The 14683-nt window shown below is 38.0% G+C and overlaps 1 protein-coding gene and 1 long non-coding RNA gene across 2 annotated transcripts; both read right to left on the reverse strand.

The window, feature by feature from the left end:
* Positions 1–4969: 4969 nt before the first annotated feature.
* On the reverse strand, positions 4970–8698 carry Art1 (arginine methyltransferase 1). The gene is made up of 4 exons (XM_014245390.3): positions 8483–8698; positions 8180–8425; positions 7890–8119; positions 4970–5757 (listed from the first exon to the last, which is right to left on the reverse strand). Exons 1-4 carry the CDS (start codon positions 8483–8485, stop codon positions 5136–5138), a joined length of 1101 nt encoding a protein of 366 aa, XP_014100865.1. The 5' UTR covers positions 8486–8698; the 3' UTR covers positions 4970–5135.
* Positions 8699–12386: 3688 nt separating this feature from the next.
* On the reverse strand, positions 12387–13674 carry LOC118681892 (uncharacterized). The gene is made up of 2 exons (XR_004977630.2): positions 12537–13674; positions 12387–12470 (listed from the first exon to the last, which is right to left on the reverse strand). It is a non-coding gene; the product is annotated as an uncharacterized lncRNA (long non-coding RNA).
* Between the last annotated feature and the right edge of the window lie 1009 nt (positions 13675–14683).

Raw genomic sequence — 14683 nt, forward strand, 5'->3', positions numbered from 1 at the left:
GAAGCTTACGGGCCTCACTATGTAGGTGTTCGATTGGAGACATCAAGAGGCATCCCGTGATAGTTCGGAGTGCAGTGTTCTGACAGGTCTGAAGCTTCTTCTTCTGCGTGTCACTGCATCCAGGCGACCATATTGGGGCTGCGTAATTTAGGACCGGCCGGCCGATTGCCTTGTATGTTGCCAACAACGTTTCTTTGTCTTTTCCCCAAGAGCTGCCGGCAAGCGACTTGAGGATTTTGTTGCGGCTCTGTAGTTTTTGACCTCGAAACAGTACGGATGAATGCCGACCGCTCAGGTAGTTCATAGGCCACCGCTTCAGCCCTGAAGGGAGCGTTGATTGTTCTAGGTCCTCAAGTAGCGTTGTGTGATTGACTGTGTCAAAAGCTTTTGACAAGTCCAACGCTACGAGGATCGTCCTCTCGCAGGGTGGCTTCTGGTTCAAGCCATGAACTATCTGGGCGTTTATGACGCTAAGTGCTGTGGTGGTACTGTGCACTTTACGGAAGCCATGCTGATGATCTGCTAGGCTCAGGTGGTGAGTGAATGACGGGAGTAACAAGGCCTCAAGTGTCTTCACTACTGGGGAAAGGAGAGTTATCGGGCGATAAGACTCCCCTTTGTTGGCGGGTTTCCCAGGTTTTAGTAGTGGGAGCACTCTTCCGACTTTCCACACATCGGGTATTTGAAGAGTGGATATCGACAGGTTGAGGACCTTGGTGAGATAATTTACTCCCGTTGGGCCTGGGTGTTTTAGCATCAGCATGCTTATTCCGGCAGGGTCAATGGATTTAGACGATTTCGCCTTTTTGATGACACTCTGAACCTCCCCATCGGTGAAAGTAAGTGGTGCGCAGTCTTTTGGCATTTTGCGCAGCCGTCGGGTAACACGTCGTTTGGCCTTGTCAGTCGAAGGGTGCAGTGTAAATTGTCGGCTGAAATAGCTCGCGCACTTCTTCGGGTCCGAGGAGGCATGACCATCGAATTGAATGTCAACCCGATCGTCATGTCTTCTCGGATTTGACAGGGCCTTGACAGTAGTCCAAAGCTCGCTCACACCGGTGGAGAGGTTGCAGGAATTCAGGTGCTCTCTTCATTTTGTCCGCTTATGATGATTTACCTTTTGCCGAATCTCCAAATTGAGATCCCTTATTCGGGGATCACAGGGATCGGCATGGCGTAAGGTGTCGCGCTCGTTTGCTAATACAGCTGCTTCGGCTGGTATGAAGCGAGCAGGGTTGCTCCGTATCCTCCTGACCCGTGCTGGCATCGAGTCCAACCTGGGCCCCGAGGATCTTTACTGCTGCATATGCGCTAAAAGGCTCCATCCAAACTCCTACTCGGTTAGGTGCAATACATGCAATGGATGAAGAATTCTTAAGACCATTAGGGAGTGGACCACGAGTTACGTGGCCAAATTCTGCCAACGCAACACTGCGACACCAGCCCCCCAACCTTCATCCAGCTCCAATCCTACTGCGAGAACCACCCAGCAACTCCTGGTTCCTCGCACAGTCTGTTCCGTGTGCCAGACCACAATAAGTCGGAATGTCACATCAGTCAAGTGCAATTCTTGCACTGGCTGGTGTCACTTTCTGTCGTGTTCTGGTCTGCGCACCAAACGAGAGTGGAGTGCGTCGTACGTTGCCCCATGCTGTAGGAGTCTGCCCCCGCAATCACATACAGTGGCGTCAACCGCCCATGCGGATAGTACAGCTGCAACAACCACTACCTACACGCACCCGACTCACCCCTAGGATCACGACTGGAAACCCGCGACAAACGCGACTCTTACAATTCAACTGCAACGGACTCCAGAGTAAGATCGAGGAGATAGTTGCATTCATGAGCCGGGAGCGCGTAACGATAGCTGCGGTCCAAGAAACCAAGCTAAACAGCCGCTCAGATCTTCTGAGTTGTGCAGGTTTCAACGTTTTACGTAAGGATCGCGAGCGAGATAATGGTGGAGGCCTAGCCTTCATATTGCACAACACCGTGCAGTATCGTCTTGTCGATGTTGACATCGACCGTAGGGACACTACCCTAGAATGTCAGGGTATAGCTGTCCGGTCAGGCGATGTCGAGCTCGAAATATTTAACATATACATCCCCCCAGTTACATGTTGCCCAACAGGATATCACCCGAACATAGATGCGCTACTTCGTGGTGAAAACCGTTTGGTGCTAGGCGACTTTAACGCGCATCACGATCTTTGGCATTCCTGCCTGTCAAACGATCGTAGGGGGTGGAGCTGGCGGAACAGATAGACGATTCGACATTCTGCACAATGAATGACGAAGCCCCCACCAGAATTATGGGCACCTGTAATAGCTCGCCAGATATTACCATCGCTAGCGGTGGTCTGATAAATAGTATAACCTGGCGACCTATGCTAACTCTCGCATCAGACCATCTGCCCATAATTATCTCGATCGAGAAACCTCCTGACTTTATTTCTGTGGACAACCGCACTTATGTTAACTTTAACAAAGCTAACTGGGTCGGTTTCACAGAATTTACTTAGAGCACCTTCAACGCACTATCCATTCCTACGGACGTCATAGTTGGCGAGCGTCAATTCCGCAAGGTGATCGCTCCTGCTACTGCTCGCTTCATACCGGCTGGAAGAATCGCGGAACTCCGCCCTAATTTCCCAGCCGAAGCAGCTGTATTAGCAAACGAGCGCGACACCTTACGCCATGCCGATCCCTGTGATCCCCGAATAAGGGATCTCAATTTGGAGATTCGGCAAAAGGTAAATCATCATAAGCGGACAAAATGAATAGAGCACCTGAATTCCTGCAACCTCTCCACCGGTGTGAGCGAGCTTTGGACTACTGTCAAGGCCCTGTCAAATCCGAGAAGACATGACGATCGGGTTGACATTCAATTCGATGGTCATGCCTCCTCGGACCCGAAGAAGTGCGCGAGCTATTTCAGCCGACAATTTACACTGCACCCTTCGACTGACAAGGCCAAACGACGTGTTACCCGACGGCTGCGCAAAATGCCAAAAGACTGCGCACCACTTACTTTCACCGATGGGGAGGTTCAGAGTGTCATCAAAAAGGCGAAATCGTCTAAATCCATTGACCCTGCCGGAATAAGCATGCTGATGCTAAAACACCTAGGCCTAACGGGAGTAAATTATCTCACCAAGGTCCTCAACCTGTCGATATCCACTCTTCAAATACCCGATGTGTGGAAAGTCGGAAGAGTGGTCCCACTACTGAAACCTGGGAAACCCGCCAACAAAGGGGAGTCTTATCGCCCGATAACTCTCCTTTCCCCAGTAGTGAAGACACTTGAGGCCTTGTTACTCCCGTCATTCACTCACCACCTGAGCCTAGCAGATCATCAGCATGGCTTCCGTAAAGTGCACAGTACCACCACAGCACTTAGCGTCATAAACGCCCAGATAGTTCATGGCTTGAACCAGAAGCTACCCTGCGAGAGGACGATCCTCGTAGCGTTGGACTTGTCAAAAGCTTTTGACACAGTCAATCACACAACGCTACTTGAGGACCTAGAACAATCAACGCTCCCTTGAGGGCTGAAGCGGTGGCCTATGAACTACCTGAGCGGTCGGCATTCATCCGTACTGTTTCGAAGTCAAAACTCCAAACTTAGGAAAATTAAACAGGGGGTTCCGCAGGGCGGTGTCTTCTCCCCACTACTGTTTAATTTTTATATTTCGAAACTCCCCCAGCCACCAGCGGGAATTTCAGTGACCTCGTACGCTGAAGACTGTACGATATTGACGTCGGGAAATGGAATCGATGGCATGTGTTCAAAAGTAAACAGCTACCACCGACCTTTCTCGCTTCTTCTCTGCAAGGAGTCTGACACTCTCTCCCACTAAATCCACAGCGACCATCTTCACAAATTGGACGAAGGAGTACAGACTGGACCTGAATATTTCAGTCGATGGCACAAAAATTCCGACAGTAAATAATCCTAAAATTTTAGGCGTCACTTTGGACAGTCTGTGCTCTTTCACTCCTCACACGACCGCAATAACTGCCAAAGTACAGAGCCGCAACAAAATCCTCAAGTCGCTTGCCGGCAGCTCTTGGGGAAAAGACAAAGAAACGTTGTTGGCAACATACAAGGCAATCGGCCGGCCGGTCCTAAATTACGCAGCCCCAATATGGTCGCCTGGATGCAGTGACACGCAGAAGAAGAAGCTTCAGACCTGTCAGAACACTCCGAACTATCACGGGATGCCTCTTGATGTCTCCAACATAGTGAGGCCCGTATGCTTCCGGTTAAGGAACACAACGAACTCCTCTCCAAGCAGTTTACAGTCGCCTGACTGTAGCGGAGCCGCCTCCTAGGAACAAGAGGTCTTTCCTTGACTACGTCGACGACATTAGACAGTACGCCGACCGGACTTCGGACGCAACGAACTTCAGACAGGCACTGACCGCCATTCACAGTGGAGCCATCAACACCTTCACAGACTCCCTCTCAGTGAATGGCGTAATAGGAGTCAAACCACCACCCATAGCAGACATAGAGCTCGAGTTGCCTCGCGAAACCAGAGTGACCCTCGCGCAACTTCGTTCCGGATACTGTAGCAGGTTAAACTCCTACTTATCCAGAATAGACCCCGACATACTAAACATATGTCCTGCGTGCAATAAGTCTCCGCATGACACTAACCACCTCTTTGCATGCCCAACAAACCCCACCCATCTAACACCCTTCTCCCTATGGTCCGACCCCGTCGAAACAGCTCGTTTCCTGGGCCTCCCGTTAGATGACCTCGACGACAACGAATCTGGAACTTATCACCCAAACGGGGACTAGGTAACCGTTACAACAACAACAAGACGGCACTTAAAATCATAAATTCCTACTTATTTTTTTACATGAAATGCTGTAAAATATATTGTCAGCGTCAGCAAATATTAACATTTTCTGTGGTCCAATTTTTATTTAAACCGGAAATTAAAATACACAACCATATCCAATTATCTTGACAATCCGTTCGGTTAATAGAGCTGTAACACTTTTTATTAAAACAACATATTCATTGTTACATTTTAGTGCATTATTTTTTACGATCGCAAAATTAAATTTTTGAATACATATGTTTTTTGTCTTTGACATATTTTATATATAACACTTGCTGTTAACGCATTCTATAAGTATTATGTTCATGGACATCTGAAAGCTCACCTTTAAATTGAACATCAATGACGAAGTCTAAATCGCGATTATTGCGTTCATTTGGCTTCATTTTGAAGGTACCTACAATTTCTTCCCCTTTTTTAACTGTAAGGTAGTCGTCTAAATAAAACACCGTTTGTTTCCAGTGGGTATACGTGGCCTCAGGGGAAGTACTAAAACCTAGACGTTTGTGGCATTTTGTAAATTCAATATTGAAATATGTAACAAGGGCCTGTACAAAATCGTTTCGCTTTATAATCAGGTTGAAGGGAGAGGAGAATTCCAAGTCTTCCTTTCTAACTGTGTACAAATCTACCTCCTTAACCATATAAGAAGTTGAAACAACCTGTTTAGGATCCACTACATCGACTAATGGTTCAGTCACAGCAACTTTTCGGATGCAACTCATATCAAATCCATAAACATCGTCCCACCAATTAATTTTTTCATCTTTATATTGCCTATCCTCAATTGCTGTTATATATAAAGTACCACGGTCAGGGAACATCATACCATCCGATTTCAACCATTTGTCCCGTGCATGGAGAACTGTATCCAGCATGGATTCGTAGAAGAGACAATACCTAAAAAAATATTTAACTTAAAAAATTACTTACTTCAACAACGGCTGGGTTTTATAATAGCATAGAAGAAGTTCTTTAGATTAAGAAAACCTATATATTCCACCGAGAATTTACATTTAAAAACTTTTTTCGTATAAAACATTTTTTTTTTGTGTTCTTTGAAGCAAAGTATTCGACACGTACTTTTTTATTTCGACTCAATTTGATAACTTTTGTGGTTATGAATTTTCAAAATTTCAACTTTTGAAAAAAGTACTTTTAAACATTTGATTATATGAAGAAAAGTATTTCTATATAAAAATAACTAGCCTGCCCATTTTTTGCGATTTTTTCTCAACTTTCCAATGAGGTATACGTTGAATATTTCGAATTTTTTTTTAAACAAAAGGGACATTTTTATAAAGAAATATTTTTGTTTTCAATTTGGAGCTATTTTTATTCATGGTTTTTTTTATTGAAAAATTTACATTAGGCCTTTTTATTTACTAATTTTAAAGGGAAAACTTTAGTATAACGTCCCAGGCTTTCGGAGATAAAATGGGTATAGGCGGATAGAGGAGATCCTCCACATCAAGAATATATATAGATATAGCCGCGGACTTATAGTTTTCGAGATATTTACGTTTAAAGTTGAAAATTTCAACTATTTAAAGTACGCATTTTTTCGATTTCAAATGAATTATACACTTATATTTTCCACTTTTATATCCACTAACACTTCACTAATTCGTTTGTACACATTTATTTTATATTATATAGTGCAAATATAGTTTAATTCAATAATTAAATTATTGTTTAATTCTATTAATTCTGAATAACCCTGGTCGGTCCAACACCGGGGTGTATCGAGGTTTTTTTGCGCAGAACTTCTTTTTGCGTTGGTGGCCTTCGGCCGCGCTCCAAAAAAATAACCCTGGTCGGTACAACACCGGGGTGTACCAAGGTTTTTACGCGCAGAAATTCTTTTTGCGCTGTTTCCTGTATCTAGGGTATAATCTCTCTGTTTATTTTATTTTTCTTCGTTTACAAAATATATATGTTTGGCAACACTGGTGTTTTGACATTCACAAACATTTTGTTATTGTCAAAATTAATAAAATTCAAGAATGATTTAAATATTGAAATAAACTATTTTTGCAGCATCTAATATAAAAAAATTCTAAAAACGAATTAGTCAAGTGTTAGTGGATATAAAAGTGAAAAATATAAGTGTATAATTCATTTTAAAGCGCAAAAATACGTACTTTAAATAGTTGAAATTTTCAACTTTAAACATAAATATCTCGAAAACTATAAGTTTCTCGCGGCTATATATATATATTCTTGATCTGGAGGATCTCCTCTATCCACCCATACCCATTTTATCCCCGAAAGCCTGGGACGTTATACTAAAGCCGACCCATTTTAAAATTTCGGAGTGGATCGTAGAAAATTATAATTTTGACAAATTTTTGAAACTATGCTTCGCAGCGATAGAGTAGAGTATGACCCATATACAAATGTAAACACGTATGTAGTTGTCGCTGACTTATGGTTTTTAAAATATTCGTATTTAAAGATCCGAATTTTTGCTATTTTAAGTGCAGCTTTCTTTGATTTATAACATAAATAACTCTAATTTAATATCTAACTTATGTTCAAATTCCTTTATTTATACAATAAAAAAAATGCAGGTTGCATGCAGAACAAAAAATAAGTGTTACCATATTTTGCAAACAAATAAAATTAAATTAAGAAGAATATACCGTCAAATACAAAATTGATAGTCGTGTGGTAACGCAAAATCTTTCAGAATTTACTTTCTCTTGATAAATCTCTGTTGTTGGATCAACTAGGGTTATATTTTTGAATCGCGGCCAAAGGCCGCCAAGCCAAAACCGAGTTCTACACGAAAGAACTGAGGACATCTCGGTGTTGGACCGACAGACTTTATTTTTTTTTTTTTAAGCGCGACCGAGGACCTCAAATGCAGAAAGGATTTCTTTCTTTAAATATCTAAAAAACCATTAGTCAGTGGAAACCATATATATGTATAAATTTTCTTAATCTGGAGAACCTCTTCTATCCGTAAATACCCATTTTAACGCATCCCCCAAGGGATGCTATTCTAAAATTTACCCTAAACAACTTACCCCATCCATTCAGATATAATTATGTCCACCTTTTCTATACCAGGTGGTAATTCGATTTCTTCAATTTTTCCTTTTACTACACTAATCACATCTTGAAGATTATTATCAATTACTACTTGACGAGCATATTCAATGATGTTAGAACAATCTACTGCTATGACTTTCGATGCTCCAGCTTTAGCCGCAAACATAGATAATATACCTGTTCCACAACCGACATCAAGAACTACCTTAAAAAAAAATAAAATAAAAATGCATAATGGAAGTGTAGAACAGTGTGGATATCTTACTTTTCCTCGAAATAAATGTTTATTGTGGTACATAGCATTCCTATAAGTGATAGTACGCACTTCATCTTTAAGCATTTCTTCATGAATGCCAAAATGAGCATACGAGTCGAAATAATAGTCTCTTGATGTCATCTCTTCCGCTGAAGCTGAATGTGATACGGAATTGTCTTTAGAATTCTTTAAACACGTAGCAACATCATTATTTGCTGGATTAGATGTGCTTGAGTGCATAATCACGTCATCAGACTAAAATATATAAAATTAATACTGAGACTTGTGTTTAATAGTTAACAAAACACCTACCATTTCTTCTTCCGTTGTTTACCGAATATTTGCACCAATCTTCCAAAGTTTTTGGAAATAGTACTTATTTATTTTTGCCCAAATATTTTCGAAGCTTGTTCCCAGCGTGTACTTTCAATGTAGTCAAAAATAACAGAAAAATAAGTCTTGTCTCACCGCATGTCGGTAAATTTTGCGCAAATGCCAAACGTGTGGAATACTTTTGATATGGCGCTAATTTGACATTTATGGCGCGCGCTACACGTTCAATATTTATTGTGATATTGGCTCGCTATCTATATTGATATAGGTTGATGCTACACATTCAATATTTATCGCGCCGGTATTTTTTCTTAATATAATAATTTTAAAAGAAATATTTTAACCATGGTTTTGCTTAATTATTTGTTTACATTTAAGCACCACCAACTCTGTCACTAAATGTATAACTTAGGGCGCCAACGAAGGAGGCCCAAAAAATTATAACTTTTTTTCTAAATCGTTTTTTTTTGACTCGAAAGTTACATATCCGTGACCAGAAAGTCCATTTCGTAAATGTATCAGAGAATGTAGATTATAGAGAAGGTTCAATTGCGGACCAGCGCGTGAATTGTCAAAACCTAACAAGATTTTAATAGTGGACTTCACCACATCTGACTCGGAAGGAGAAATTTTAACAGTGGAGAGTGAACAGAGCTGAGCATTGAATAAAAACTATGCTCAGAGACTTGCGTTGATTTTACAGCCACATGTTACTCTTTTGGCTTATATTTTTATACGTTTATATGCAATCATATTTATTGATATGAATATCATTTTGAGAATTTTTATGAATGAATGCAAAACTGATAAGATCTATTAAATTATGGAATTTCGAAATAATATTTATAGTCAATTTGGGCATTTAATAATATTATATAGTTTTTACATAATATACATTGCTATATAATTGTATATCTTTTATTATATTAATATTATATAGTCATATGTACATTTATCTGAACATACGCATTTGAATGTACGCATTCAGAAATTCAAATCATAATTTTATCACTTATCAATACACTATATGCAGAGAATGTTAATAAATATTCATATATTAACATTCTCTGCTATATGTGCGAACATTGATTTATATGTCAACATATATTTATATATGCGTATATATAAATCGCAAAAACTACAAACATTGTTCTACAAAAACAACAATCGTCACAAGTCAATATGTCAGCCAAATAGCCGAATCCAAAATATATATATAGTAAATCACACAACAACAACATTTTCATTCATGAACGCAGGCGTACTTTCGACAAGCAACCTCGCTTCATTCATAAAAACAGATACCCTTACATCCCCCCGAGCATGCTTTTGCCTACAAGCATCTTTTCACGACGATGGCAAAAGCTAAAAATCATAAATTGAACAAATTTCTGATATTCCCTTTAGAAGGGAAAAGTGACAACCCCGCAAATATGAGTATTAAAATATTTTAGAATAAAAGTGACAACATAGTATATTTGTCGATATACAATTCAAGAAACTTTTTAAAGAAAATATTCAATATTCCTCTGATTTATGTAAACAGTAAACCCCGGTTAAGTATCACTCCTCCAATCCCTCTTATCTGCCTGTGCCTTGCTCCATCTCACGTTTTTTTCTTAATTTTTTAAAGAAAACGGTAATATTTTTTTAAATACATAGAAATTATTTTTTTGGTACCACTCGCTTAAGTACCACAATCGCTTATGTTCTACAAAGCACAAAAAATCTGCAACTTTGGTTTTGGCACTTAACCGGGATTGACTGTATTTGTCAAAAAATGTACGTAAGTGCGTATCTAAATATTTGAATTTTTTGTACATACATCTGCCCGTATCTATGCACATGACTTGTTGACTTTGTTTCCATTTACGCATGCCACGTTGTATATGAAAAAGGGTTGATTTTGCACTTGCCATTTGCGATGTATGTTTGTAAGAGTGTGTATGGTTCTGATTTCCCATGAAACAATGAGTGTACATATTTACATACATACGTTGCATATAGACAAATTAACAATTATAATGGGTACTTTCATATTTGTTTACATGCACACATAATTATACATATACTTACATATATATGTATAAGAATATTTGCGACCGCTTGGTCTTTTCTTATGGGGTTATGTCAAGCAAGAGGAGTACAAAATCAAACCCAGAAATCTGACTGAACTGAAGCAGTCCATTAAATAGATATTTGAGGCAATCCCGACTTGAACCCTCCAGCCCGCATTAATTTTCTAATTAGGTGTCCAATATGCATGGCTGAGCATGGAGGAATAATTAATTGTATAAAATAAAATTAAAATTTTTTATACAATACAAAAAATATTGATAAAAAGAAACTTATTACGGTTAATTTTTGTAGCACGATTCGTGAGCCGCCTTGTATATGCAGAATATCTTAAAATTATATGCAAAGTCGTTTGCGCATTGTAAATATACGAATCTGTAAGCGTACATTTCTTAACATTGAATTTAGCATTATTTTTCTCATTTAATATTCAAAATGCTCAATTCTGCTATTTCGCGCTCCGCAGAGGTAAAATTCTGGTGAAATCCGCTTATAATTTGTTTGAGGTGAGATCCTCTTAAGTTGGCGAGTAACCCTCCGTCAAGAGGAACATTTTGACAATCGGCACACCATGAACCTTCTCTATGATATACGTTCTCTGAATGTATAGTTTAGGTCCACCAACTAAGGAGGCCTCAAAAATGAATTTTTTTAAAATCGTCTTATTTTAACGCGTAGATTACAAATCGGTGAGCGGAAAGTGAATTTTTTCAATATTTCTATTTTATTTTAATTAACAATAACAAATGGGTTCCATGTTGTCCGATAATAAGTGTTGCCATATCTATTATATATATATATATATATATATATATATTTTGAAAGCGAATTAAAATGAACAATAAAAGAGGATTATACCCCAAATACATGAACTATAATTTCGTTCATTCCCTTCTATTGATAAATTATGGTATTGGATTGGCCAGGGTTATGTTTTTAAAGCGCGGCCGAAGGCCACCAGTGCGGAAAGAAGTTTGACGCGATTAAATTATGAACACCCCGGTGTTGAACCTAGGGTTATTTTTTTGAAGCGCGGCCGAAGGCCGCCAGTGCAGAAAGAAGTTTGACGCGATTGAATTATGAACACCCCGGTGTTGGACCGACCAGGATTATTTTTTTGAAGCGCGGCAAATAAAAAATCTTAAAAAAAGTAATGCTAAAGAGAATATATCACTCTCTATAAACTTCAATTTTTATTAAGGATAATTATAACAACAGTGAAGATTTTGAAAATTTGAAATATGAATACATATGGCGTAAAAATATAGTAAATCAGCATCATGATCGATTTGTGAAATAATCAGATGCAGTAAAACATACGTTAAAGCCATAAAACCTTTTTTTTATTAAATTTATTGAGTTCATAATATTTTGTAGAGGGTGATTGGGTTTTTTATTTATTTTGATTGCTTTCATCCGTTTGGATATGGCAACACTTATTATCTGACAACATGAAACCCATTTGTTATTGTTAATATTACGAAAATTGTGTAAAAATTAAATGCTTATATAAAGCAAATACTTAAATATTTAATATAAAATAAATATGTAGAAACATTGTAGTGAAGTGTTAGTGTTTAATAAGTGCATAATATAAAAGAAAAGATAACAATCAATCAAGAAATTGTAAAATGAAATTTGTGAAATTTTCAACTTAAAATGCAAATATCTCGAAAACAACAAGTTTCCGGCGCCAATAATTATATATATTCGAGATCTGGAGAATCTCTTCTATCCAAGCATACCCCTTTTAACTCTGAAATCGTGGGATGCCAAACTAAAGTTTTCCCAAAATAAAAAATTGTGATACATTTAAATTAATTGTTTTATTTTTTTCTTTGAAAAAATCACATATTGTTAAAGTTTTTACTCCTCTTCTTCATAAACGTTTCTGAAAATTTATATTTAAATATCAATGTTAGTGCACTTTTATTGTGATATTAATAATTACACATACTTTGCATCGTGATGAAAATTATCATCGAGGTTGAGAGCAGCGAAAAGGAGTTTGACGCGATTGAATTATGAACACCCCGGTTTTGAACCGACCAGGGTTATTTTTTTGAAGCGCGGCCGCCAGTGCACAAGGGAGTTTGACGCGATTGAATTATGAACACCCCTGTGCGGAAAGGAGTTCGACGATCGCGGCGCAAAAGAAATTGTGACTGTTACATTTCTTCAGTATATTTTCTTCATAAGAAAATGTTTAACACGCTGAACTGGTAATTACAGCTAAGTGATCTGAATTCTACAGAATTTTGCCCATACAACAACAATTAAGTGACTTGAATATGTGATATGTGCGAAGTGTGTTATATAAATTTGAAAAATATACATATATTATTAAAAAATTTCACTTTCCGCTCACGGATTTGTAATCTACGAGTAAAAATAAGACGATTTAAAAAAAAAAATTCATTTTTGACGCCTCCTTAATTGAGGGACCTAACCTATACATTTACCGTCCATTTTTTTCAATATTTCTATTTTTCAAACAATGAATTTAAAAAAAAAATCAAATAAATAACAAAGTTTGCATAGGTTCTTCCACGTCGAACTCCTTTCAGCACTGGCGGCCGTTCTACAGTTCGTACAGATCACGAAATTTTAAATCTCTTGTTGAGTTTTAAAACTACAAAAAGGCTCTGTTAAATGACCTCCAGGTAAACATTTTTCTATTTGCGCGCTGCTCCAGTGTCAGAACATATGTTTTAAAAATATAAGTTCCGACTACCCAAAACTCCAATGCATTGTAACCATTAACATGCAAACTACTGCATATATAACGCAAGAACTCAGAACGCTGTGGTAGCGCTCTCTGGTAATTAATATATTGTGGCGAACACCTCCCGAAAAATGATGAACTCCCTGATCGGAATTTTTCAGCTCTGTTAGCCGTCGAATCAAACATCATACAAAATTCAATTTGCACATTCTCGTTCATTTACGTTCTCTGTTTGAGCTATAAGCAATAAGTTGTAAGCTCGAATAATGAGTAATAAGAGTTAAATTCTTTGGATTAGAAATAAAGATAACTGTATAGCCATTAAATTGGGATTTTAATTTAACGATTCAGTGATCGAACTCAAGATTGAATTACAGGTAGACAATTTATCGAGAAATCCGTTAAACTATTAATGTACATGTTGCCTCTAGATAAAACCATCAAATTGACAGTTGATTGCTAGCAATGTTTGGTATGAAATATATTCAGACATCAATTGCTAAAGATTAGCAGTCTCATTTGGCAATATTGCTGCATCTCAGATTCTTAGAATATATAATTACTTGTCGAGATGCCGCCTAAACTCTAGTTCTTCACGGATACTTTTGCATAGATAAAATGATTCGAATCTCCTCTCTTTGCCTTCTGAGAGAGCTCATGAACTTTTAGTGCTGCCAAAATAAACCACGAGTTCTTGAGCTACTGAACAGATGACAAGCAAAGCAATAAACCAGAGAATGTAGATTATAGAGAAGGTTCAATTGCGGTCCAACGTGTGAATTGTCAAAACCTAACAAGATTTTAATAGTGGACTTCACCACATCTGACTCGGAAGGAGAAATTTTAACAGTGGAGAGTGAAGAGAACTGATAAGATCTATTAAATTATGGAATTTCGAAATAATATTTATAGTCAATTTGGGCATTTAATAATATTATATAGTTTTTACATAATATAAATTGCTATATAATTGTATATCTTTTATTATATTAATATTATATAGTCATATGTACATTTATCTGAACATACGCATTTGAATGTACGCATCCAGAAATTCAAATCATAATTTTATCACTTATCAATACACTATATGCAGAGAATGTTAATAAATATTCATATATTAACATTCTCTGCTATATGTGCGCACATTGATTTATATGTCAACATATATTTATATATGCGTATATATAAAAACGCAAAAACTACAAACATTGTTCTACAAAAACAACAATCGTCACAAGTCAATATGTCAGCCAAATAGCCGAAGCCAAAATATATAGTAAATTACACAACAACAACATTTTCATTCATGAACGCAGGCGTACTTTCGACAAGCAACCTCGCTTCATTCATAAAAACAGATACCCTTACTTCCCCCC

Source organism: Bactrocera oleae, chromosome 2 (genome assembly GCF_042242935.1).
Source record: "Bactrocera oleae isolate idBacOlea1 chromosome 2, idBacOlea1, whole genome shotgun sequence".
NCBI classification, from domain to species: Eukaryota; Metazoa; Arthropoda; class Insecta; order Diptera; family Tephritidae; genus Bactrocera; species Bactrocera oleae.